The sequence below is a fragment of the Chionomys nivalis genome, chromosome 13 (genome assembly GCF_950005125.1).
Source record: "Chionomys nivalis chromosome 13, mChiNiv1.1, whole genome shotgun sequence".
NCBI lineage: Eukaryota > Metazoa > Chordata > Mammalia > Rodentia > Cricetidae > Chionomys > Chionomys nivalis.
In genome coordinates, this window is record NC_080098.1 from 27,271,419 (window position 1) to 27,297,194 (window position 25,776).

At 44.5% G+C, this 25,776-nt stretch overlaps 1 protein-coding gene across 1 annotated transcript; it reads right to left on the minus strand.

Annotated features, from left to right (window-relative positions):
- Positions 1 to 21,501: 21,501 nt before the first annotated feature.
- LOC130886097 (calmodulin-like protein 3) lies at positions 21,502 to 22,689 on the minus strand. Its single transcript, XM_057788006.1, has one exon. The coding sequence runs from the start codon at positions 22,641 to 22,643 to the stop codon at positions 22,194 to 22,196; it is 450 nt and encodes a 149-aa protein (XP_057643989.1). The 5' UTR covers positions 22,644 to 22,689; the 3' UTR covers positions 21,502 to 22,193.
- Between the last annotated feature and the right edge of the window lie 3,087 nt (positions 22,690 to 25,776).

Sequence of the window (25,776 nt, forward strand, 5' to 3'; positions counted from 1 at the left end):
CACACACACAAACACACACACACACACAAAAGTGTGACTCTGCCCCGGTGGACCAGACATCCTGTGAAGGTTCTGGCTGGTGACTCCAGGGTTGTCATAGTTCTCTGAAATGAGCCCAGAAGCTGCCGGATCTGCAGAGCTATCTCCTAGTCTGTCTTCCCTGCTCTTTGAAACACTGTTTTGGGGGAATGACTCATTAACTGATTCTTCCTGTCAACAAAAACAAATGCCCAGAGAGATCCCCACAGGCCCTCATCAGTGACACAATTCTTGAAGTCGAGGGAGAAGGGGAAACCCTCTTACACAAAGGCCTTTGTGGGGAAATTGAGAAGGAGAGGGGCCAGAATAAATACAGGATGATCCAAATGACCTGGGGCAGGGGGAGGGACTCTTCCCAGATCCTCTGGCTCCTGAAACAGCGCTCACTTCTTTCCTACTATGGCCATCAGAACCTGTGCTTTAGAGAGGAGCAGGGGCCTTCCTTGGCACAGAAGCACACTTTTCTTTTCTTTTGCATTACTACCTAAACAGGCTTGGGAAAAGGAGGCCAGGCCACATACTGATGTCATCATGAAGAGGACTGTAGCCTTCAGAATTGACCAGATCAGACAGCTTTGCCTTTTCTGTGTATTTTAAACACATGGAACCACCTAGTATGTGGCCTTTTATGACAGGTTTCTTTCTCTCAGCCCCGTTTCTTTAAGCATTATTCATGTTGTAGCATCTATTCATAGTTATTCCTCTTTATTTTCAAATGATATTCTACTGTATGGATAGGCCATATTTTATTTATTGAATGATTTACTCACAGATCATTATAAGGTGTTCAGTTTGGGGTTTGGTTTTACGACTCAGGCAACTTTCTTAACATTACTGAGTTTCAATTTCTTTCCTTTCTTTTAAAAATTATTTATTTAAGTACACATGTCTCAGTGTATAAACATATTCAAGCATGTGTTTACAGGTGCTTGTGCATGGAGACATGAAAATATCATTGTCTTTCTTTCTCCCTCTCCACTTACTTCTTTGGGACAGGGTTTCTCCCTGAATCTGGGTCTTGTGTTTCCTTGGCTAGGCTGGCTGCCTGCAAGCCTCAGCAACCTTTCTGTCTCTGCCTCCAGAACTGGGGTCAGAAGCATGAGTTCAACACCCAACTTGTTATATGGGCCCTGTGAACCAAGTTCCAGGTCTCTGGATTATCAGAAAGTGCTCTTAACCACTGAGCAATCTCTCTGGCTTGCTCAGTTCTTTATCTGTCACATGGCTGCAAAGTTTACTTGGAAGATTGCCATAAGATTTAGCATAAATATACATTTTGAAAATACACGAAGTCTTTCCCCCTTGGATAACTCAACTTTAATATCACCATTTTTCCAATGAAGGATACCATGTCTTCTCTAGGACAGAGAGAACATCTGTTTAGCCTCATCCGTCCAGCAGCCCCAATGGCCTGGTTTTATAAGCCACCCTCCTTTGATCGAGGCTCATTTCCAGGTCACTGGGTAGCCGCTCAGCAGTCTGAGGCAAGCCCAGCCGTCAGTCCCAGGCCCTTGTTTCTTTGTCATCACAGTAATGTCTGTTTTACCCACACCACCTTAAAGCTAGTCAGGTTCACCCACAAACCATTGAGTAAGTTTCCGGAGGTCTGGATACTGGCATGCTGTCCCAGGAGCCGGCACTGGTTCCCTCCAGCATTGTGTGAGGCCTGTCAGCTGTCCAGGCAGAGGGTCAGAACCCACTGTCCCCTGGGACTCACAGAATAGTGCTGTGCTTGTACAAAGTCTTCAAACAGGAATCTGGGACCATGGTGCCCCATGCCTGTAATCCCAACTCCTCGGAGGATGAGGCAAGAGGGTTACAGCTTCTTGGCAAGCTTTAGCTATGTCACCAAGAGCCTTCCCACAAGAACAGATAAAGAAAAGACATCTTGTTATGGGTCTGGCTGATTGACTGCTGGGTAGACAACTGAATCTAGAGAGGTACATTCCATTTCAGTGAGATGGAGGACCTCTCCCATCCCAGGGGAAAAAAAACCCTCACTACTGAAGTGTGCGCTTGAGTGTGTTCTCTCTCTTCCCTCACTTACTCGGCCACAGGTGGAAGAGAGTAAAGAGAGAAAGACAGACAGACAGACAGATACACACACAGAAAGAGACAGACAGAGAGAGTGATTTCGTAATACACCAAATACATCATGTAGTACAATAAATTCTGCGTTAGAAAAATGTAGGTTGTTGGTTTTAAACTCTGTTGCTGTGATGAAATGCAAATCAACCACTGGTGAGTGAGCTCATCCCCAAACAGAGATGCCTGTGAAAGCAATGCTTTTGAAAAGGGGGAAAACCTATTTCTGTCTGGGTGTATCCCCATTGTAAACGTCTCCAGACAGAACAACGCTGTACTGATCTTCAAGGATAACTAACTGAGGACAGCGGGATGGGTTTCATCTTCCTTTCGGTGGCCTTTAGCTCTTTATGTAGCCAAGAATGACTTTGGGTTTCTAATCCCCCTGCCTCAGCTTCCTGAGCACTGAGATTACAGGGCTGTGTCACCACCACACTTGATTGATGTTGTGTGGGGATTAGACCTAGGGCCTCATCCAGGCTAGGGTAGCGCCCTACCATCAAGTTATATCCTGAACCTGGTATCTCCTTAGAAATGCTCCCCTTCCTGGAAGGCTTCTAATGACTGCACAAAGCAGGTGATTGTACTGAGTTCCCCAGAAGTAGGCCACTCTATTGCAGGAATGGAGTTGAGCCTTCAGGGTATTATCAGGGAAAGGGGTGACCAGGTGTCTGTGTTTTCTTTGTTTTACTTCAGAGTCTTTTCCTTCCCAGCCTGTGATTCTTATCTGTTGCTGGTTGGCTCCTCGGAGTTGGCCATTCTCCCCCATCCATCATGGCTAGTCTGTTGTTTCCTCTGGGTCCTCTGCTTTTCCTTCAGGCAGTGCCCTCGCTTTCCACTTGTGTGACATTCTCCTCCAAATCCACCTTCTCTCTGTGGGTAGTTGTATCTTAACCAGAAGAGGCATGGTGCAAACTCTTCTAAGGTAATTCCAGTGAGGCCTAGGAGCTGACTATGAACTCTCAGCCATGCGTGAGGACTCAGTGTAACACCATCTCTCTCAGGGTTCCCTATTTGTTTCATATGCAGCATTAATTAACACGTTAGCACTTGATACCTGCTAGTTGTGCCTTCTCCTGTGATCCTAGGGGGTTTAAGTATGCCCTTCATCTTGTGTAACCATCACCTGATCAGCCATTCATTTCCAGAATTTTTCTGTCCCCCTACACAGGAAAACTCTACACATTAAACCATAGTCCTTATTTGCCTCTTGTATTTGAGGACCATTGCCCTACATAAATCTAGGCAGCATACAGTGTTAAGATGCCCTTGGAATTATGCAAGGCATTAGCTGTGTTTCTATCAATGTTCATGATATTTTTGAAGAAACATAAATATTCTTTAAAGTTAAAACAACCAGAAGACTAGATGTTACAGTACATTTTAAAGTTCTTGGGTCAAACAATGCTCAAGAATTTCTGTCCTTTGCACGAACATGGTCAGAACTGGAGGTCATTAGTTAAATGCAATAAGGCAAGCAGGGAAGATAAATACCACACATTCTCACTCATTTGTGTATATTAGTATGTTGATCTTGCAGAAGAGTGGTTTGGGACAGTAGGCATCAGAGACTGGAAGACCATGAGACTAATGAGGCAAAGAAAATTCAATTAAGAGGAAGAAAAAGGAAGAAAAAAATACAGAGAGGAGAAACTACGTTTTTTATATACCACAATAAGTAAACAATTAATTAAAACATTCTTTAATATATTTCAAAATTATTAAAAAAGTATTAATTTCCCACTCCTAAAAGCAATGTTTAAACAGATAGAAATGCTTATTATCTTGATTTGACTATCACACATGACTTCCCTATATCAAATCACTCTAAGGTACCCCATAAAGACCTATAAACATAACTCAAAAATTTTTAAAAGAAATATTGTAATTTTTACTGTGAGAGCGCTTTTTCCTATCTTACAGATTCTACAATCTATGACATCACTTCTGATTAAATTAATTTCATTCTGCTAACACGCATAGTTGTATGAATGAAGTGTTAGCCAAAGCAGTGGATTCTTTCCCCTGAGAGTGCCCGGAACCTGGTGTAGGGCTGAGAGGAATGTCCTTCTCAGATAACATATCTTTGCAGTTCTTTGAAGTCATGGTTTTTAATTATGGTGAGCAGAGCAGAGGAACTTTATGCTTGGGTCTTCTCAAAGTCAGACCCAGAAAGCTTATTCCGATGGAGAGTTAAGGAGATACAGAACTCTCCATTGCAAAGCACATAATATCTGTTTTAGAACAGAAAGGGTGCGTCTCTGACTATCAAGTGAGCAGGGACTATCTTCCATCTAACCTTCCACTTGGCTGTAATCATTTATGGCTTAGAATCTCGAGAGAGGCTTGGTTAGGTCCATGTAACTCGAGGTCTCGTGAGTTTTCAGTCAAGTAATCACCAAGAGCTAACATCACATGAAGGGCACTTACGTGATTGCTGGCAGGTGTGAGCTGTTGTTGGCTGTGAGCCAGTGATCTTTGCTCCTTAACAAATGACCTCTTTCGAATCTGCTAGAAGCTCTCATCAGTATGGCAATCGGCTTTCTCCAGAGCAAGGGATTTGAGAGAAAGAGGAAGAGCAAAAAAACAGAAGCCATCCTTTTTTCAGACCAACCTCAGAGGTGACGTATCAGCACTGCTACATTCTGTTGGTGACATAAACTCCAGTCCAAGTGGCAAAAGGCTACAAAAGGGTTTTCACACCAGGAGACTGAGGTCACTAGAGACCACCCTGGAGGCTGTCTACCTTAGCTTCTTACCCCCATCAAATCTTCCCTTCTCAAGGTCATCCACAGCCCTCACGCGTCAAAGTTCACTGGCTTATTCTCAGACTTCAGTTTATAAGACTTTGGAGACTGTTAAAAGTCTGTTTTTTTGTGCCATGGTTGCAGTGCTCTCTCTAAAAGTTCATGTTGAAATTTAACAGCCCATATGGCAGGGATAAGAGGCATCGGACGGCAGTTAGGTCTTGGAGCTTCTGCTCTCCTGAAAGGACTAGGTCATTAAGGTGGGACAGACTTAGTTATTGTGTAAGTGGCAAACTCCTGATAAAATGCTCGTTAAAAGGATGACTGTTTAGATTCCTTTTATCTTGGTGCATATTGCCTTCTGTTGCCCTGGTATGACACAGCACAAAGAGCCACACTGGGCACCAGTGCCATGTTCTGATACTTCCTGATCTCCAGAACCATGAGCCAAACAAATTAGATTGCTTCTAAATCACCCAGTCTTCGTTATTTTCTTACGGCAGTGGAAAACAGACCCTAGCTTTCCAGGGTTCTTCTGCTCACTTCCTCTTTTGTTGTATCATCCTCACCAACCCCCGATGGGCTTTAACTTAAATTACCTCCTTTGTAGCCGAGTTCCATGTGTGCATGGATTCTTTCTGTTTTCTCTGCTATATATGTGCGTGGATTCTTTCTGTTTTCTCTGCTATTATAGTGATCCTTGGGAAGACTGGTACCAGCAATAGTCGGCTGGGTTCTCTCCAGGAAGACAAGGCAGTTCTAAAACTTCTTAGAGAAAACTTCGAAACCCGAGGAAGGACTCTTTAGGATGAGGCGATTTTGTTTACAAGTTTGTGGGGCTAAACTTTGGATCTTCTCTGTGTGAGTCTGAAAGTTTACAAGGAATCTGTCCCACTCCTGGGAGGGGCAGAAAACCACGCTAGGTTGAGTCTTTATCCGCAATTAGATGACTTTTAGAGGCCTCAGTGCAGGTTGGATTTTGCTCTTGATGGTCTCATCCATTAGACCGGGGTGCTTCAGCCATGCAGGACCTGGACTGCCTATACTTTGAACCCCAAGAGACTCAAGGAAGTCTCAGGTAGTGAGAAAGTTTTGTCAGTTTCCCCTCCTCTTAGGTGCTGGCTAGAGGTGAGATCTGAATGTCCCCAGAAGGTGTATGTGTGGGGGAGGGAGTGCATTCGTGAGAGTGGGCGCATGTGCCGATATGTACACACTTGTGTGGAGGCCAGAGGTCAGCAGGAGGCTTTGGTACTCAGGTGCCGTCTGCCTTGATTTCTGAGTTAGGGTCTCTTGCTTGGCTTGGAATTCGGCAGTTTGGCTAGGCTGGATGGCCAGTGAGCCCCAAAGATTGCATGTATTCAGTCCTTCATAGCAGCGATCACAAATGTGCACTGCCATACCTGCCTTTTTCATATGGGCTCGAAGTCAGACTCAGCCCTGTGCCTGCACAGCAAGCACCTTACAGACTGAACTCTCTTTAACTTTGTGAGTTGATGGGTCTCTGTTCTGGATGGAATATCATGTTCCCCCAGCTTCACATCTTCTAGCTCACTCCATTGTGACTGAACTGAGCGCCTTTAGAGAGGTAATTAAAGTTCAGTGGCAATAATAAGGATGGGGCTCTAATCCAGAAAGGTTAATCACCTTATTAAAAGAGACGAAAGAGACTTTGTTTCTTCTGCCCCTTGAAAGCAAGGTCAAACACCAGTGGCCTGCAAATCAGGAAGGCAGTTTTTATAGAACTGGTTCATTAACCTTGGACATGTCAGCCTTCCACACTAAGAAACAGAATGTCTACTGTTTAAGCTGCCTGCTCCACAGTATTTACTATGGCAACTTGTTCATAAAGAGATAGACCCATGTCCTTACTACCCACTGGCTTGCTGTCAGCGTCTGGATCAAACGGTCTCCTTACTCTCCTTAGACCCTTTTGGCACATCCTCCAGACTCTAGCTTTGCTCCACTTGTTATTTTTAAGATGTTCTCTTTCTCTTCTGGTTCTGCAAGCCCATTCTTCCTCCACTGACAGCCCAGCCCTGCTCTCCTGCAAGGAATTCAATTGTCCTAGGCTCTCCCTCCTCTGATCTGGCACATTCATCATAGTAAACATCATCTGTTTTATTACTTGCATGTGATCTTTTGTCTGCAATGATGGCTTTATATCCCTAAACCCTAGAGAAAGAGTTTGTTTGAGGACAAGTTCTTTGCTTTATTCTTTATAGTAAATCAAAGTTATGTAGAAGTCATTAATAGGGTAATAAATATGCAGGTTATACAAGTCTTTGGAAAGACAGGAATAGAATTAAAGAGAAACTGTTATTTAGGAAGAGTGTCCCAGACATCTGACCTGTTCATCTCTTGTGTCTGGGGCATAGACTATACCATGAGACCTGCCCTTCAGGGGCACTACCCGTGTGTTACCTGGAACTCTTGGACAAGTTCCCACTATTCTGGCCTTGTGCCCTGGTCGGAAGCATGAAGGGAAAGGGGTTCATAAAAGCTTTTCAAAGTTATGGAAGGTACTGGGAATAGATGGAGAATCAGAGAAAAGGGAAGAAACAAGAAGACACACACACACACAAACAGAGAGAGAGAGAGAGAGAGAGAGAGAGATTGAGATTCTGATATAAAGAGAGAAGGAGAGGAGGAGGGAGAGGAGAGAGAAAAGGATGTGAATGAGGAGGACGATGGGGAGGAAGGAGAGGAAGATGGGAGAGGGGAATCACTGGGAGAGTAAAGTGTGGGTAGAAAGTCTGGGAGGACTTAGCTGAAGATTCTAAGGATCAGAAAGGACAGCATGAAAAGTCAGCAGAGGAGACTCAGAACAATAAGGAACATCAGGAGGATTATGCAAAGGAGAACAGGAAGAAGGGCAGACCTAAAGACAGAAGAAAGGATAAATCGACTTAGTATCATTTGCTGGAACTTCTGAAGAAGCCTGAGTTAAGTTTGTGTTTATGAGTCTTGGACATAAATCTGCTCCAGCTTCGAGAGCTTGGAATCTGGGCAACTGGAAGACTTCTCTGTTCTCCCAAGGGGGAAAAAATTATTCAAAGCTATGCAAAGGGTTGAGCCTCGTTAGGTGGTCACACCACTCAGGTTTTCTCAGATATGAATTTGCCAGGATGAAAATTCAGCCTGGGAGGTTGAGGAAGAAGCTGCCCCCCAAGGCCACGGAAGGAGTTTATAGTATATACGCTCATTATATAGTGTTTAAATTATTTTGGCAAACCATTCTATTTTAGCTGCTTTCATCATTAAGGACTGCTGCCCCTCCCCTCCCTTAGGTGGTTTTTAGTCTTTTCGCTTCAGTTAAATTATCTTCAGTTGTCCTAGTGTAGACATAGCTTCCTTCTGAGTTACAGCAACTGCCCTCTGCCATTGTGACTTGAGGGTTCAGAGCTTTGCGTCTTGTTACCTCATGGATGTTTCCCATAGTTCTGGCTTCAGTAGGATGAGGAAGCAAAAGCAAAGATATTCATAATGTACAGAGCCAGAAGCTGGCCTGTAGGAAACACAATCACCAAATGTTTAACAGAGTGCAGAATTTCCTTCCTAAGAAGGCGCAGTGACCAACGTAGCTCTTGCCTAACATTAATGTGTGTGATAATGAGGCTTATGCGATCAGTTAAAAATGTGCCATATGAAATTCTTCCTCTTTTGAATTGTACAGCCAGTATTAGAGATTTCCTCTCCCTCTTCCCCCCTCTGTCCCTTCTTTCCTTCTTTCTTTTCTTTTTTATATATGTGTTCATGTATGTATGGGTATGTGTGTGTGTGTGTGTGTGTGTGTGCTGGTACATGGTATGGGTTTGATTGTCCATGTGGAGGCCAGGGGACAACCTCAGCTGTTGTTCTTTAAGGGCCTTCTACTTCTCCTCCTAATTATCCCTATTGGGTGTGTGTGTGTATGTGTGTGTGTTTGTGTGTGTGTGTATGTGTGTGTTTGTGTGTGTGTGTGTTGTCAGACAACAATTTTCAAGGTCAGTTCTTTGCCTCCACCACGTGGGTTTGAAGAAGAAGGAACTTAGTTAATCAGGTTTGGTGGCTTGCTCCTTTATCTCACCTATCTCACCATCCCAAGGGTTTTGTTTGATTGTTTTTGGTTTTGTTTGAGATAGGGTTTTCCAATGGCCTGGAGCTTGCTTAAATAAACCAAGCCAAGTCTACTTGTACCACAGGGATCCACCTCTCTCTACCTCCCCATTCCTGGAATTATAAGCATGTGTCATGCCTGGTTTTTTATACACGGGCTCAGCAGCTACAACTCAGACTAAGGCAAGCGCTTTAGTGACTGAGTTATCATTTCAGCCCGGTGCTGAAGATATTTTAGTTCTGAGATGTGCTTGGTACATCATGTGTGTTTATATGGACTAAACATTAGAACGTTAGCTCTCTGAAAGTAGGGAACTCAATGTCCTTAGTGCTGATATGGATCAGGCGTTCAACAGATATTGCTAAGATCGGAATGAATGACTGACTGACTGAACGAATGAATGAGTAAATGAAATGCACACTGAAGCAAGTATCTGGCTGTTCATTTTCTAAACAACATCAGTCACTGTCTTCGCTATAATAAAAGAAGCTGTGACAGCAAAGACAGCCTTGCTCATGAGAGAAATGTCCTTTTCCACCTCTTACCCAGGTCACTGTGGGATGGCAATGTGGAAGGTATGAACATCATGTTCTATGAGCCTTGTAGATCCCTATGTTCTAGGTTGGAGAAGTCTGTCTTAGCTGTCCTTTCAGCTTTCCTGGTATCCCCAAAGCTTTTTATTTTTTTAAAACGCGGGGCTCGGTCATTGCCAAACCTCTCTGCATGTTTTTGTTCCTTTTCAGTGGAAACTTCACTTTGTCGGCAGAGATGAGGTTTCCTCACAGGCTTCAGATTACAAATAAAGGCTTACTCCGTCCCCTCAAGTCTCCTTTGGGAATACTTGTCTTATTTTACATTTTAAAAGTTACCCCTGGGCCAAATTGGGACTTGCACAAGGCTACCAATACTCCAGACTGAAAACCCAATGATTTCCTTTTAAATTTAGGTAAAGAAGTGTGACCCAGGATTTTTATTTGGATAGCCTAGTTCTTGGAAATGCAGCTGGTGTCTCTTGGGACCACTCCCACTCTAAAAGCTTCCCTGTGTAACTCGCCTGTAAACCTTCCTAGAAAGGGCTTTCCACGCCAAGCTCTGTGGCAGGGACTTCAGGAGACACAAAGGTGCTTTTATTCCATCCAGGCAAGGCCCCTGGGCAGGGTAATTTGCTCTGGTTTGGTTTCCCCAATAGCTGTCTCCAAATTTGATCTTTCTGAAATTTGTCTGCATGTCTAATCTGAATCTCGCCTGTTTCAGACAACTTTTTTGTTTGTTTAAGACCACTTAGTTCTTTCTGGGAAAGAAGAAGTATTCCTCCCCTTCCATCTAATCTTTCTTCCTGAATTAAAATATCCTAGTCTAATCACTATGAAGTACTTTTGCAATTGAACTGGAAGAAATGGAGACGTCCTGTACTTGATCTTAGCCAAAGGGTGGAGAACCGATAAGGACCAAGGTCGTTTCAACAGACAGTTGGGCCTTCTCCTTTTATCTATCAGACCATGGAAATGATCAAGAAATTGGAATTTTCCCTGTAATTCTTCCATCCTGAGAGAAAGAAGAAGGTGTGAGGGAGCCTAGTGCCCACCTGAAGGGAAGCTTGTCTTCCAGAAAGAGATCGACAGCTTAGTAGGCAGACTAGTTTTGGACAATGACAGGTCAATGGTGGGCAAGACCACACCTTGACCAGGATTGCTTTGTTATATATACCTCTTTCTCTCTACTTATAGAGTTACTAGTTTCTTTATTGGATGGGGTCTTACTATGTAGTTCTGGATGGCCTGAAACTTGCTGTGAAGACCAGACTGGCTTCAAACAGAACTGCCTCCCTCTGCCTCCTAAGTGCTGGGTTTAAAGGCATGTGCTAGGTGTTTTATTTTTAACACCTCCCCACATGTGTGCACATGTGCATGTGTGCGTGAGTGCACACATGTAAGTACAGATGCCAAAGGAGGCCAGAAGAGAGTACTGTGTCTCCTATGACTGGAGTTATGGGTGGCTACCTCTTGATGTGGGTGATATGTGTGTAACTCCTGAGTTACCTCTCCAGTCCAGTAGTTCTGTCTATTTAGATATAAACTTTATGTCCGTACCCCAAAGCACTTGGGTTTGGAGTAAGTGTCAACGGACTTCTCTGTTCCTCTTTCCAATGTGGCTGCATTGAAACTCCATTCCTACATTTCACTATGACTTGTCTCTTTAACCGGGTTATGGAGGGCAGGTGGTCCAGATGAGGCTGTTAATGCTACCAGGACTCAGGTGCTGACACTAGTAACTTTAGTAATGCTTTCTTCCCTGAGCTCCTGCTTCCTTCTCCCTTTCTTGGTGGTGGTAAAATGGAAGACTACAGTCTCTGGCCAGGTTGATTTCACAGTCTGAGTTGTTAAGTCTTTGTTCCTAACCATATCTGTGTTCTTTCTGTAGTAGTCTAGGGGAAAGTATGTGGTTCCAAGCCTGCTATGGTCAGGGACACCCTAAGGACCAGGAATGACTGAGTCTGGTCTAGCCAACCAATCCTGGACGTCTTGGGAAGTGTGGCATGGTATTTTGATTCTCTCAAGTTCCCAGATGACGTGAATAGTCTTCTGCCCTTCCCATTCAGAGTGTGATATGTCTGTGCTTTCTGGAAAAAAGAAAAGGTAGAAACTGTGTCCATGTTCTAAGTGGAAATAAAGACTGGCCCATTGGCAAAGGCCTGGTGGAGAATGAAGAGCTCTGATGGACAGATGTTCACTAGTGTGGAATATCCTCATGGTAGGATCTGTATAGAGCCAAATCTACAAGAGTGAACAGGAATGGCTACATACTTCATTGAGTCCAGTGCCAAAAGCAACTGTAGAGTTCATTGTTTGAGACATTTGAGACAATAAGAGTAGAGCCTTAAAAGAACCACGAGCTTTTCTGCAAGTAAACCCTGTGCATCTATAGGCATACAAGAAAGAAGAACCCAGGTTATAGATGTGGGTTTGCTCCTTCTACATTCTCCCTGGAATGCCTCATTGTCTTTTCAGTTTTGTGTACTTTGATATGTGCCCAGATCCTCAGTCTTGATCTTGTACTTCATCTGGAAGTGCTATCACCTGAGAGTCAACAAGATTGAAACGGATTTATCATCTTGTCCTTCCTTCCAAGTCCTCAACCACCAAAACACTCTTCCCTTTCTCAGTTCTCACTTTCAGAGATTAGCGATAACTTTCAAGACCTTTTCCTGAGTCTTTCTTGCCTCTTCTCTCCCTGAATTCCCCGTGACATTGTGATTTTTAATATGTTTGGTAATGTCTTGCTTTCTGGCATTAATCACCTATTGTTCCATCCTTGCTCCAAACCCACTGAGGTTAGCATTTTGCTTGAATTACTTCCCAGGTGTCCTATATAATCTCCTTGTCTTCCCCAACCTCTATCTTCCAATAGCTACCATTGTGTTTTCTCTTTCTCTTACATCAATCCAAGACTCTCCATTGCCTGCAGTATGGACCACTGAGTCTGCAAATGGCAGGGCAAGCTCTTCCTGACCTTACACAAGTCCATCTTACCATCATCACCATGAACATCTCTAAGTAGGCATACGTGAGTCTTCTATTTGCCCCAATCAACTTGCCTATTTTTAATAACAACTCTAAGCCAGGTCCTTCGCTGTTTATTTGGCTATGAAGATGATTAACTAGAGATGTAAATGATTTGGAGGAAAGGAAAAGGTCAAACTTTGTAGAAATGGGATACAGTGTGGCATTTACGAAAAGTATGAAAATGTAGGAAAGGCCTCTAATCTAGCCTGGGGCTGAAGGTGGGGCCAATGGAAAGTCAGTGCAGTTCTCTATACTTCCAAAACCAGAATTAAATGCATAAGGATTCGGAGAAAGTGACCACCCAAAGAGCTAGCTCTGTGCCTATGAATTTTCATGTCTTGTTTGTTTTACTTAGAGTATCTCTGTCGACCTTATCTGTTTGACTGTCTTCAAGACATAGGTTTATAATCACCTCTCAAGTCTTCCCATGTAACTTCCTTCTCAGTTTGTGAGCTGGCACTTCTTTCTCTCTGCTTCCAAAGCACTCCCTCTTCTTTCTTGCCTATTTATCTATTGAGCTTTCCATTGTGGCCTGTATATTTTTACTGTTTGAATATGAAATGTCCCATCACAGATTCATGTGCTATCTAGAGGCACTGTTTGGGGAAGACAGTGGAACCTTTGGTATATGAGGCTGGCTGACAGAGGTGGTCATTGGGGGCATGTATTTGAGGTGATAGCTGGGTTCTACTTCTGATCCTTTCTTCTATATCCAGCCCTACAGCTAAAACATGAACGAGTTTCTGACACATGTTCCTGCTGCTCGAGCCTTTCCACCATGCCTTCCCCACAATGATGGACCGAAACCCCCTGAAACAATGAGTCAAAATAAACTTTTTATCCATTGCATTCCTTTGTTGGCTATTCCATGACGGCAGTGAGAAGACTGCTAACAGAATCTTATCTTCATGTCTTCCAAAAACCTAGTATTTGTGTGCATACAGTGCTCAGCAATATCTGCTATAATATCGTATCATTTGAGCCCAAGTCTGTGTTGGACTAGTAGGTTTTTATTCTTTACAGTACTATGTTCAGGACAGGACATTCCTTCACTATGGATATTGGTTGAATTTTGCTGGGAATCTGAAATCTATCAACAGGAAAGATTTGGGAGAGTTGATAAGTGTCCAGAACTGAGCAACTAGTATAGTGAGAGGGCCTGAGGATGGGTTGTGTAAGACAATCTTGAGGGGATGAATGCTCTTCAGCCAGGAGAAAATGGAGTGGGAGATACAGCATCATGTACAGTACTAGAGGTGCTGACACATGGCTAAGGGGCTCTTCTCTCTTTGGATGCTCTACATTCTGTCTAGAATGTGAAAAGAAGGAAAAGTTGGATAGGTGAAGTTGCATGAAGGCATATTTCAGGCTAATCAAAGGATGACCTTTCTAAGGATAAGAGTTATCCACCACTGGTCTGGACACTTGGCACCATCGAACACTATTATGGTTAGAGATATTGTCACCCTCAAAGATTTTGTTGCTCTTAAGCTTTTTGTTTACAGTGGGGAATTGAACCAAATGACCTATATAATGTACAAATCTAAGACTCTATGAGCCTAAATTTTATTGAGTTTTTATTATTCTTACTGAGTTACATATTTTTCTCTTTGCTTCCTTCCTCACCCTCCCCTTCTACCCTCTCTCATGATCCCCACGTTCCTAATTTACTCAGGAGATCTTGTCTTTTTCTACTTCCCATGTAGATTAGATCCATGTATGTCTCCCTTAGGGTCTTCTTTGTTTTCTAGGTTCTCTGGGGTTGTGAATTGTAGGTTGGTTTTTCTTTGCTTTATGTCTAGAAGCCACTTATGAGGGAGTACATATTATATTTGTCTTTTTGGGTCTGGGTTACCTCACTCAATATGATGTTTTCTAGATCCACTCATTTGCCTGCAAATTTCAAGATATTGTTATTTTTTTCTGCTGTGAAGTACTTCATTGTGTAAATGTACCACATCTTCCTAAACCTTTCTTCTGTCAAGGGGCATTTAGTTTGTTTCTAGGTTCTGACTATGACAAATAATACTGCTGTGAACATAGTTGACCACATGTCCTTGTGGCACAATTGAGCATCCTTTGGATATATGCCCCAAAGTGGTATTACTGGGTCTTGAAGTAGGTTGTTTCCTAATTTTCTGAGAAATAACCATACTGATATCCAAAGGGGCTGTACCAGCTTGCACTTCCACCAGCAATACAGGAGTGTTCCCTTTACTCCACATCCTCCCCAGCTTAAGTTGTCATCAGTGTTTTTGATCTTGGCCATTCTTACAGAGGCGAGATGGAATCTCAGAGTTGTTTTGATTTGCATTTCTCTGATGGCTAAGGATCTTGAGTATTTTCTTAAGTTTCTTTCAACCATTTGAGATTCCTCTGTTGAGAGTTCTCTGTTTAGGTCTGTACCCCACTTATTTTTTATTAAATTATTGGTTCTTTTGATGACCAATTTTTTGAGTTCTTTGTAGATTTTGGAGATCAGCCCTTTGTCCAATATGGAGTTGATGAAGATCTTTTCCTATTCTGTAGGCTGCTGTTTTGTCTTGTCCTTTGCTTTACAGAAGCTTCACAATTTCAGGAGGTCCAATTTAGTAATTGTTTCTCAGTGTCTGTGCTACTGCCGTTATAGTTAGGAAGTAGTCTCCTGTGCCAATGCATTCAAGTGTTCATCTTAAATCAGAGCTGGACTTTGGAAAAAAGTCTACAGCCACCCTTGTGGGTCTGGGAGTAAAGAGAAATAGACTATGAATATCCCTCACCTCCTCTTAGAGTGAATATGTTAGTTTTCTGAGGCTGCTGTATCAGAATGTTGTAGATTGGACTTCTTAAAAAGAAAGAAAACAAGAAATGTGCTTACACAGTTCTAGAGTGCAGATGTCCAAGATTCCTTGTGGGAGGGGCTTCCTTCTGAGGGGTGTAAGGGAGAGTCTGCTATAAACTTTTCTCTTTGCCTTATAGATGGCCAACTTCTTGCATCTTTACAAGAATACATGCCTTTGTCTAAATTTCTCTAGCTTATTAGGACTCCACTGATATTGGATTAGGACTAATTCTAATGACTTCATTTCCACTTGATTCCTTCTGCACAGACCCTACCTCCAAATGCACTCACGTTCTATAGTGTCGCCAATAGAACTCCAACGTATGATGTTTGGAGAACAGCTCCCTTGAAATGGGAACAGGCCCATTACCTGGACCCTCATGATGCGTATTTTTGTGGGAGTCAGATTCTTCCTTCTGTTATGGATGCTGAGAAGCCAAGAAGCCTCCCAGTTGTTTAGGACAATGACAATGACTTGTGTTTTTCTCCAAATCCTCTCTGCTCCCTGGTCGTAGACCTTTCTGTGGAGGTCTCTTCTGTAGTGCCCTTATCTGAGCTTGCAGCCTTTGTTAGAGCTGAATACTTGCTCTCAGTGCTGCTTCTTGGCATGACAGGTAGGATACAAACATAGGAGTCAGTCCGATGCAGGGTCAATCACAAACTTAAACTCGGGAGGCGGAGGCAGGCAGATCTCTGTGAGTTCGAGGCCAGCCTGGTCTACAAGAACTAGTACCAGGACAGGCTCCAAAGCTACAGAGAAACCCTGTCTTGAAAAACCAAACCAAAACAAAAAAAAACAATCACAAACTTAAACTGCTGAAACTTATTTCAAGTCTTGAAGTCTCAATCTTCTTTCAGACAGAATATTGTATACATAATAAATAAATATTAAAAAATAAATAAAAATAGAAGCTAACCTGGGTGTTTCTAAAAAATAAAAATAAAAAAAATAAAAAGAGTGAATCAAAGTAGTGCCATATCAACTTATTTTGAGGATTTGGTGGTGAGCAGTTTGCATCAGCGTGCCCAGTAAAAGCACCGCTTCTATCATGGGAGACTGTGGACCAGAGTCTTCGGGGCTTTTCATGTGCTATAAATTAAATCAGCTAGGTTAGTGGCTATGGGAGTTGAGAGTCTCCTGTGGGCTGGTAGGGCTACATGTGGTTGGATTTCCATGGCCCATTTCTAGATCATCTGCTCTGGTGTGCAGCCTGAGCTGTAAAAACATCCTGGGCCTACCTGATCTTTAGTTTTCAGACACTTAAGTGTATAACGCTCAGCTCCTTTGCCCTCCTAGGTGGTGCTAAGAGCTCTAGGAGGAAGCGAAACATCTGGTGAAGGTGTGTAGGAAACACTGAATGTTTCCACATTCTGTCCTCTGAATGTGGAAGGTCTGTCCTCATCCCTAGGTCCATGTCAAGGCCCTCTCTCCCATGCAGGGAACTGAGCTAGCCTATCCTACACGCAGCACCTGCCGTCCAGACATGAACTTCATCATGGGAGTGGATTAGAGGAGTCTTTCTACAGTGGCTCCATGGTCAACCCCTGCCTTCCCTTGTCCAGTTCAGAGTCCTAGCTGAGGACTTGTCCTGGAAATAATCATAAGAAAAGCAAGGCGATGGAGAGATCAACATGTGGGCCGGGTCCCATACCTTTCCCAGTAGCAGCTGTAGATTTTGTGTTGTTTTATTTTGTCCATCTCCTCTCTTTTCTGTCTCCCTCCGCCCTCCACCTCTCTGTCCCTTCTTTCAAACAAACAAACAAACAAACAAACAAACAAGACATAATTTTCACCCATTGCTCCATGCTAGGTAAAGCTCTTTCATGTTATATTTCTCTAGCAGGAACAATGGGCCATTTTTAGCCGGCTGGTTCTCAGCGTCTTTGAACTGGCCTCTGGAATCCGTAAGGATAAACAGGAGCCAGTGAGGCTGGCCTGTGTTTGATTTAAAATTGGAAACTCAGCAGTCACAAGCGAGCTTTATATATCTGGGAGTGTGGGAGCCTCGAGTCCTGATTTATGAGGGAGCTCAGTGAAAGCACATGAAAGTAGAGGTAATATTTATAAATTCTTTCCTCTAAAGATAGATGGAATGTTCTGCCAAGCTGGAGTTAGATAGCACCTTTTTTGGGGGGATGAAGGAAGGTTGTTTAAATCTGATTATTCAATGTCTGAAAGGAACGGGGATGTTGGAGGTACAGCACCTGCTCCAGAGTCTGTCAAAGAAGAAAACAAAACCAAGCTCTTTCTTGCTCCTTACACACTGACGACTATTTTGTGGCTCCTTTCTGCTGCTCCAGAAACTTTGACCTCTTTGTCTTTACTCAGTAAGCAAATCCTACTCTCGATTGTGGCAGTCATACTGAAGTAAAATAAGTAAAAAATAACTGTGTTGTCTTCTTTCCTTAAACAAAACAGCATCTCCCCTGCCCCTTTGCTATATGCAATTAGACAGGATTGATTCCTTGGGGGTCCTAGCCACTGTGGGGATGAAGAAGGGAAAAGAAGATGAAGCCGTGGAAGTGGGGAGAATGGTGATGATATGCCTTGGGTACCCTAGATGCTAAGGTTACTGTGTTCTGGGTACATTGTTCTTGTAAACTGAGTCAGAGTAGCTGATGCCTAGCTGTAGAGATTGGCATTACCAGGCCTGGTAAGAGACTTGGGATCTACCAATCTGTTCAGGGGAGTCACACGATATCAAAGCTCTTTCAGTGGAGCACAGATCAGAGCAGGAGCCTGGGCTTTGTATCTGCTTCTTGTGGAATCCAGGCCTCCGAGCATAACAGCCATCAAGATGATCACAGGAGCTACTGCTGCCTGCAAGAAACCTTCGAGATTGCATCTGGTGGTGTTCTCTCATAGAAGTGTGTGTGTGTGTGCATGTGCATGTGCGTGTGTGTGTGCACACGCGCGTGTGTGTGCATGTGTGTGTGTTTGTAGGAGTGTCAATAGACCCTCATCTGAAATCTGTCACTCTTCCTTCCATCAGTCTCCTGTATGTAATTCTGCTGCACTGCGTATAGTCCTAGGAGATGCTGGAGTACATAGAAGAAGGAGGGTCTCCATCTTAGCAGCTCTGGGGAAATGGTTATCTATGCTGGGATGCAACTCTTCAGAGATGTGCCTAAACAGTTTGGGATCACTCATGCTCCTTCAAGTGATCCCTCACCCACGCTCCTATCAGCCCCCAAACCTCATTGGTTCACCAAGTCAGACTTGGGTGAAATTGTTAATTGGTCTGTCATTTGGTGCTCTGTCTGGAGTGAGTAAACTTGATCACATCTTCCTAGGAGATGTAGATACAATGCTATTTCTTACCCTAAACTCAAGGGATTGGAAAGAGGGGTCAGCCATATGCCCAAGCAGCAGGTGCTTACTGCTAAATAACCCTGAGTCTCTAGAACAGGAGGCTGAAAAAACAGTTTTAGTACATTGTATTTAGGAAAGTAAATACCAGTGAGGCAGGACCAGGCACAGTCAGCGTGTCTCAGGGCTAACTGACTTTGACCTTGATGCCTCAGAGCTTCCAGGACAGGAGGAACAACCCCCCACCCAGTTTTAATTACCACTCTGCCTGCTGGGAAGCTGGGGGGTGGGGGGGGCGGCGCTGTCAGTTCTTGGCTGAGGGCAAGCAGGAGCCTTTCTATCTTACCTGCCAGTTCCTGCTCATGAAAGGCTCTGAGGCCTGAAACATGTAAGCATGAGTAGTTTCAGGGTGGTGTGTGGATCACAAATGGAAGGGTTGCTTTAGCAGCATTGCCAGGAACTGGCCCGGAAATATAAAAAGAGCCCCTCCTAGCTAAACTCAGGGACGTGAGGTAGTCTTGGTGTTTGTATGTACTTCACATTACTCACAACCCAGGATATTAGGATTCCATGGCAGTGCTCCAGCCAGGCGATCTACAGGGTACAGAAAGACCAACCACTGGAGACCTCTCTTCCTCGCTTGCCTGCAGAATCTAGGAGAGAGCTGACAGAATCCCTGGAGATCCAAGTTCTGTTTGCCCCTGCAGGGCATGTTTTCTTTGGATGGATGGCTCTGAAACCCATATCCACACCTCAGACACAGCTCTTCTGTTTCAGCGACTCCAGGGAGCTTCTATCCGGTCATCTCTGGATACTGTGTCCCTCGTGCTTTTGAGACTCATCCCCAAATGGAAACGTCCAGTCACACCTGACTCTTAGCAAAGCCGAGGTTAGTTAGCCTAGTCTGAAACTTTCTTCTGCTCTCCTGATGGCAGGATTGACTGTGATCCGGGTACCAGAGCTGGCACAGAAAGCGGGAAGCACATTTTTGGTTTTGTTTTGTTTTGTTTTTGGCCTCATCTCTGCCTTTGATGCTGGGGGTATTTTGAGGGTGTCAAGCCTTATTGACTACTGGTGCTAGAAGGGACCCTTAGCTATGATAGTAACAGGACATATATTTATCAAGGGGCCTCTATGCGTACGTAGGGACCTACATGATGGGTTTTATTCTTGGGCTAATGAGATGGCTTAGCAAGTTAAGTATTGGCTGTGTAGTCTGACAACCTGGGTTCCATCCCGGGGGGAATGAGAGTGTCCTCTGACCTCCATGTTTACTTTCCTATAAACATCATGAATACAGAATAATAACAAATAAAAAATTTAAAAACAGTGTTCATGGGCTGAGAATATAGCTCAGTGATAGTGCTTGCTTAGCATGTATAAGAGCCTGGGTTCACTCACCAGTACTGAATTAAAAAAAAAATACCATTCTTATAACCCTTTGCAGTGTGGAGAAAGGCCACTCTTGTCATCATAGTGAAGGCAAAGGGGTCATGCCCAGTCAGGAAGGAGGTCAAGCCTATGATATGCCTTCAGGTTCTTCTGTTGTAAGAGGAAGAAACAAAGCATCATGGCTACCCTATGGTAGTGAGTTCCTATACAGACTCAGTGCCCCTTACTTAACAAGGAGAGTGTGTGGGTCCTGGTGTCATAAAGGAGCACAGCCATGCAGATAAGAGAAGAGCGTGGCTGCAACCCCAGGCTGTCCCACTCCAGAGCCCACCCTCACTGTTTTACAAATGAGAAATCAATGGCGGGGGAGGGGGGATGTGAGGACCATGAAAGATCAACATTTTTGCGGAGTCCCAGTCTAGGGTCCACCTCACAAAGCATTGAACTTTCAGTCGCCTTGGCACTCAGATGTTGACTGAGGAGGCCCCTCAGAGCCTTGGCACTCAGATGTTGACTGAGGAGGCCCCTCAGAGCCTTGGCACTCAGATGTTGACTGAGGAGGCCCCTCAGAGCCTTGGCACTCAGATGTTGATTGAGGAGGCCCCTCAGAGCCTTGGCACTCAGATGTTGACTGAGGAGGCCCCTCAGACTCTGGACGAGCCGGTGCAACCTCTGGGCATGGCCAGTGTGGACAGGGCTAAAGGTCTCTGCGCTGTTCTTGCACCTTGGCTGCAGTCATCTTGCAGTCAGAACCCTCCTCAGCCTTCTCATTACCAGACACTGGACAACAATCAGAGTGACTGGAGGGAAACAGGAGCAAAGAACTGGAGATCCTTCTCTCCGGTGACTGACACAGGCATTTTAGCAGCATTGTATATATTTCCTTTTTTTTCTAAAGCTGGAGTTTCCAGCACAGGTTGGCATCCAAGGACAGCATTGAACCTCGCTGCCTCCACCTCCTGTACGCTGGCATCACGGGTTTGTACCACCATGCCTAGTTTATGTGATGTTTGAGAACCCAGAGCCTCATGGATGTTAGGCAAACTTTCCACCAGAGAGCTCTCTATGTCCAACCCCTTACTGAGATATCTACTTGTTCTTTGCTACCAATTTGATCATTACGGGGAGAGACTTACTGCATCCAAACGTTTTCTCTATGCACCAACGCAGGGATTTATTGCACTTACACAAAATAAAAGAAACAAAAGATGACAATGGGAGGAAACAGGGTTTTAGTTAGAAACATAAAAGGGAACAACATAGGAACATAGGTGTCTTATTTATTCCCCCACAGTCTCCCTCTCTCTGCCATTCAAATTTCTCTCCTTCTAGATGAATACAAATGTGTTACAACTGACCCCCAGCTTAGAAAAAAAAAAAAAAAGAACCACAGAGGCTTGCATGAGACAAAAAGGACCAAGCCAGAGCTTCACTGAAAGGAAATGATGTTTTCCAGATGGCCTGACCTCAGTCCTCGAAGTCCCCATCACTCCTTTTCATTCCATAGCCAGATGTTTCCCAAACTGAACAGCAGATGAAGTCTTTGGTCTAAGATGCTCCAGGAACTGTGATGTAGGCTACAGGCTTTCTTGATGCCAAGCATTGGGTGCCTGGTAGAACCCCACCCAGGAGGTTCTGAGATGCTACTAGGTTAAGAAGACTTCTTCATTTTTGCTACACACACACACACACACACACACACACACACACACACACACACGGAGATTCCAGCCTGGTTTATGCCATGGAGTTAATGATCATTTCTGTTGGAAAAAGAAAGAAAAAGAAAAAAAGAAGCATGGGTCCTTTGGCTCACTGTCCATGCAGAGATGGGACAGTCCGTGTCAGCTCTTGAGGGCTGGGAGGAGTTGATGCCTGTCTCAGCCTGAGGCTTTCTCTGTCAAGGGGTGTGAGCAGGTGGGAAGCTGGCAGAAAAAAAGAGAAAGCAAAATGCAGTCTGGTGGATAAAGTCCACTTTGCCTGAGACGCAACAGAGCCCAGAGGAAGCTGGGAAACAGGGAAAGTCACCCAAGGCCTGGGTAAGATTCTCACCACAGTGAGGGTAGCCACTCTCCGGCAAAACTTGCAAACAGCTTAGGAGCCTCATGGGCGCCTGGTTATCGCAGCCTCTGACACAGCCTCACTTGGACACCAGCATGTGGACAAACTCCTCATAGTTCACTTGCCCGTCGCCATCTGTATCTGCTGCCCGTATCATTTCCTCCACCTCCTCATCACTCAGCTTCTCCCCCAGCCTGGTCATCACGTGCCTCAGCTCGGCAGCACTGACATAGCCGTTGCCATCCTTGTCGAACACTCGGAAGGCCTCCCGGATCTCCTCCTCACTGTCGGTGTCTTTCATCTTCCTGGACATCATGCTCAGGAATTCCGGGAAGTCTACAGTGCCATTTCCATCCTTGTCGATTTCATTCACCATGCCCTGGAGCTCTGCCTCCGTGGGGTTCTGACCCAGGGACCGCATGACAGTGCCCAGTTCCTGGGTGGTGATGCAGCCGTCCCCATCCTTGTCAAACAGAGAGAAGGCCTCCTTGAACTCAGCGATTTGCTCCTCAGTCAGCTGGTTGGTCATGCTGGCAGGTCGTAGGTGATGCGGCAGAGGTGACCAGGCTGGTCTCTGTTCCCAAGCGCTTAGTGCGGGCTGGGCTCCTCTTCCCAGGCTCTGTAAAGACAGGTGGAGACTTCAAGGGGCGGCTGTCTGTCTGGCTTTCTAGCCCTGGCTTGACTGGCTGGGGCTTAAGAAGGAGTAGGGTCCTCCCCCATAGTTGGTCTGGCAGGATTGGGCTGCCATCCGCAGACACCCCCGCCCCTGTGGTTGCCTGAAGGCCAGGTCCTGTTTAGACAAGAGTCCAAAAGCAGCAACCAGGCTGGTCTGCTAATTGAGCTGATGCCAGACCTTCTGTGTGAAAGGCAGCTTTCCTCCTCAAACACCAACAGGGCTGGCAGCAGTCACGGCAATACCTTCCATCCAGGTATAGGGAAAACCTTTTGTAAAAAAAACAACCTGAGCTTCTGGCCTTGTGTTTCCCATCTCCGCTTTCGTTTTCTCGATTTTGCACCCGCCCCACAACCCAATCATCTACTCGTCTCTCAGTAAAATAAACATTTCCCTTTCTTCAATGGAGCTGAAGCTTTCTGTAGATGAAGAATAGAAATTGCCTGTACGTTCATTGTCTTTGATTTCCAAACCTGGTGATTTCCTCAGGTTTTCAGACAGGAATAATGGGTTTTCTTCAGGTAAAAGCAGGGTTCACTTGTCTTTGGAAATGAATGACACGAATGGAGAATTTCCTGCAATGCTTGTACCCGCTCATGCTGTTTACTGAGTGCCTCATGGGAAGATGTGGTTGGAGGGGAAGAATACAGAATGAACACACAACATGGAGTCCTGGTCTCCATCAAGGTCAGGCCCCGACTGTGACTGAGTTACCAAGGAAATGAACAGGTAAGCCCAAATGAGGTCGCTGCATATTTTTTGGCACATGCTACAAAGGAAATAAAGGCAGTGATGGGGAGGATGGAGGTAGTGGTGGTTCACGGTCAAGGACAACTCTTCTGCAGAAAGACTCTTGGAAGTGGCCGGGGAAGAAGAGGGCATGGTGGGACCGAGAGAAGGAAAGGAAGGGCCGTCTGAACGCCGTCTAGTGAACCAAGGGGAGGCGGGCACGAGAAGCAGAGCAGAGCTTTGTGGGACTCAGCAAGGAACCCCTCCGCTCTCCTTTGGTCACAGTACCCTTGGAGGTTTTCAGCAAGCACTTGCCTGAGCTCTGGAGCCAGAGCAGAAAGTGGGATCATCTCCAGGAGGTGACAGAGTCAAGAAGGACCCCAGCTCCTTACTGTCTGGGGTGGAGGTGGAGGCTAGAGAAATGAGGACTCCAACCAAATCCCATTTGAGAGAGAAATACAGAATTGGCCCTTTGTTCTGTTACTGACCAGGCAGGCCCAGGGCCAGGACTGCATGGAGAAGATTGTCTACTTGGAGGAGTTACTGAGGAGAGACTATGCCAGACCACCGCTTGGCTGTTGTTTTCTCCTGGAATTTCTCTCCCTTCTTCTCACTATAATACCAATACAAATGCTTCTTCATTCAAGTAGATGACAGCTTTGCCTTTGTTGTCTGGAGGGAGTGAATGGGAGTTACCTATCTGCCAGATGGTTGACTTCTTCCTCAAAGGGTCCCAAGACGCCTAGACCTTAAATGTGTGGGAAGGATAAAGAAGGAAGGTGTTCACAGTGGGAGAAGAAAAAAGAGGCAACATACTTCTTCCACACACCATAAAATGAACAACAGGACAACAGGATCTGGACATGGGGTGGCTATGGGGACCCAGGGGTGTAATGAAAGAAACAAGGTGACGGGCATCTTAGAGGCCGCTGTGCGGACAACCACTCCATTAGTGGTCAGAAGCCACTCTCCTCTCCTCCATACTCAAGTGTTTGGTAGTACGGGAATGCAGTGCTACCTCGGAACCCCCAGGGTACATTGTTTTCTTTCTGTATTGACAGAGAAGGGCTGAAACAAAATAGAATAAAATTCATTTATTTAGGGACAATGAGAAGTACCACTCTTTTCTAGGCTGAGATTCATATTCTCCCCTTATAACCGCCCTTACTGATACTGATTTTCTGTGTCAGTTACTCATCTTTTTCATATAACAGAATAACGAACAAAGGTAATCTGAAGATGGCTCAGTGGTAGGATAGTGACCTGAGTTCAGGTCACCAGGAATGACATGGTGGAAAGAAAAAATGGTCTCACAGATGTTCTCTGCTCACTACATGTGTACCACTGTGCATGCACACACACACCACCACCACTACTACCACCACCACCACCAACAACAACAACAAAACCGAAACACACACACACAAAAAAACAAGAACAAACCCCCCCCCAAAAAAAACTCTGCCCACAAAGAAAATGTAATAAAATTAATATACATGTATATATTTGCACATTTAAATTTTTCATTAAACCATGTGTTTCTATTAGTAAGGGAAATGAATAAATAAAGATTGAAAAACTACTCCTAATAATTTTTTAATTGATTTTTATTGAGCTTACATTTTTTTCTACTCCCCTTCCTGTCTCCCTCCCCATCTTCAACCCCTCCCAAGGTCCCCATGTTCCCAATTTACTCAGGAGATCTTGTCTTTTTTTTTTTTAACTTCCCATGCAGATTAGATCTATGTATGTCTCTCTTAGAGTCCTCATTGTTGTCTAGGTTCTCGGGGATTGTGATTAGTAGGCTGGTTTCCTTTGCTTTATGTTTAAAACCCACTTATGAGTGAGTACATATGATAATTGTTTTTCTAGGTCTGGGTTACCTCACTCAATATGATGTTTTCTAACTATCCATTTGCCTGGAAATTTCAAGATGTCAGGTTTTTTTTTTCTGCTGTATAGTATTTCATTGTGTAAATGTACCACATTTTCCATATGCATTCTTTGGTCAAGGGACATTTAGGTTGTTTCCAGGTTCTGGCTATGACAAACAATGCTGCTATGAACATAGTTGAGCACATGTCCTTGTGGCACAATTGAGCATGCTTTGGATATATACACAAAAGTGGTATGACTGGGTCTTGAGGAAGGTCGTTTCCTAATTTTCTGAAATAGTGCCATACTGATATCCAAAGGGGCTGCACCAGCTTGCATTCCCATCAGCAATGCAGAAGTGTTCCTTTTACTCCCCATCCTCTCC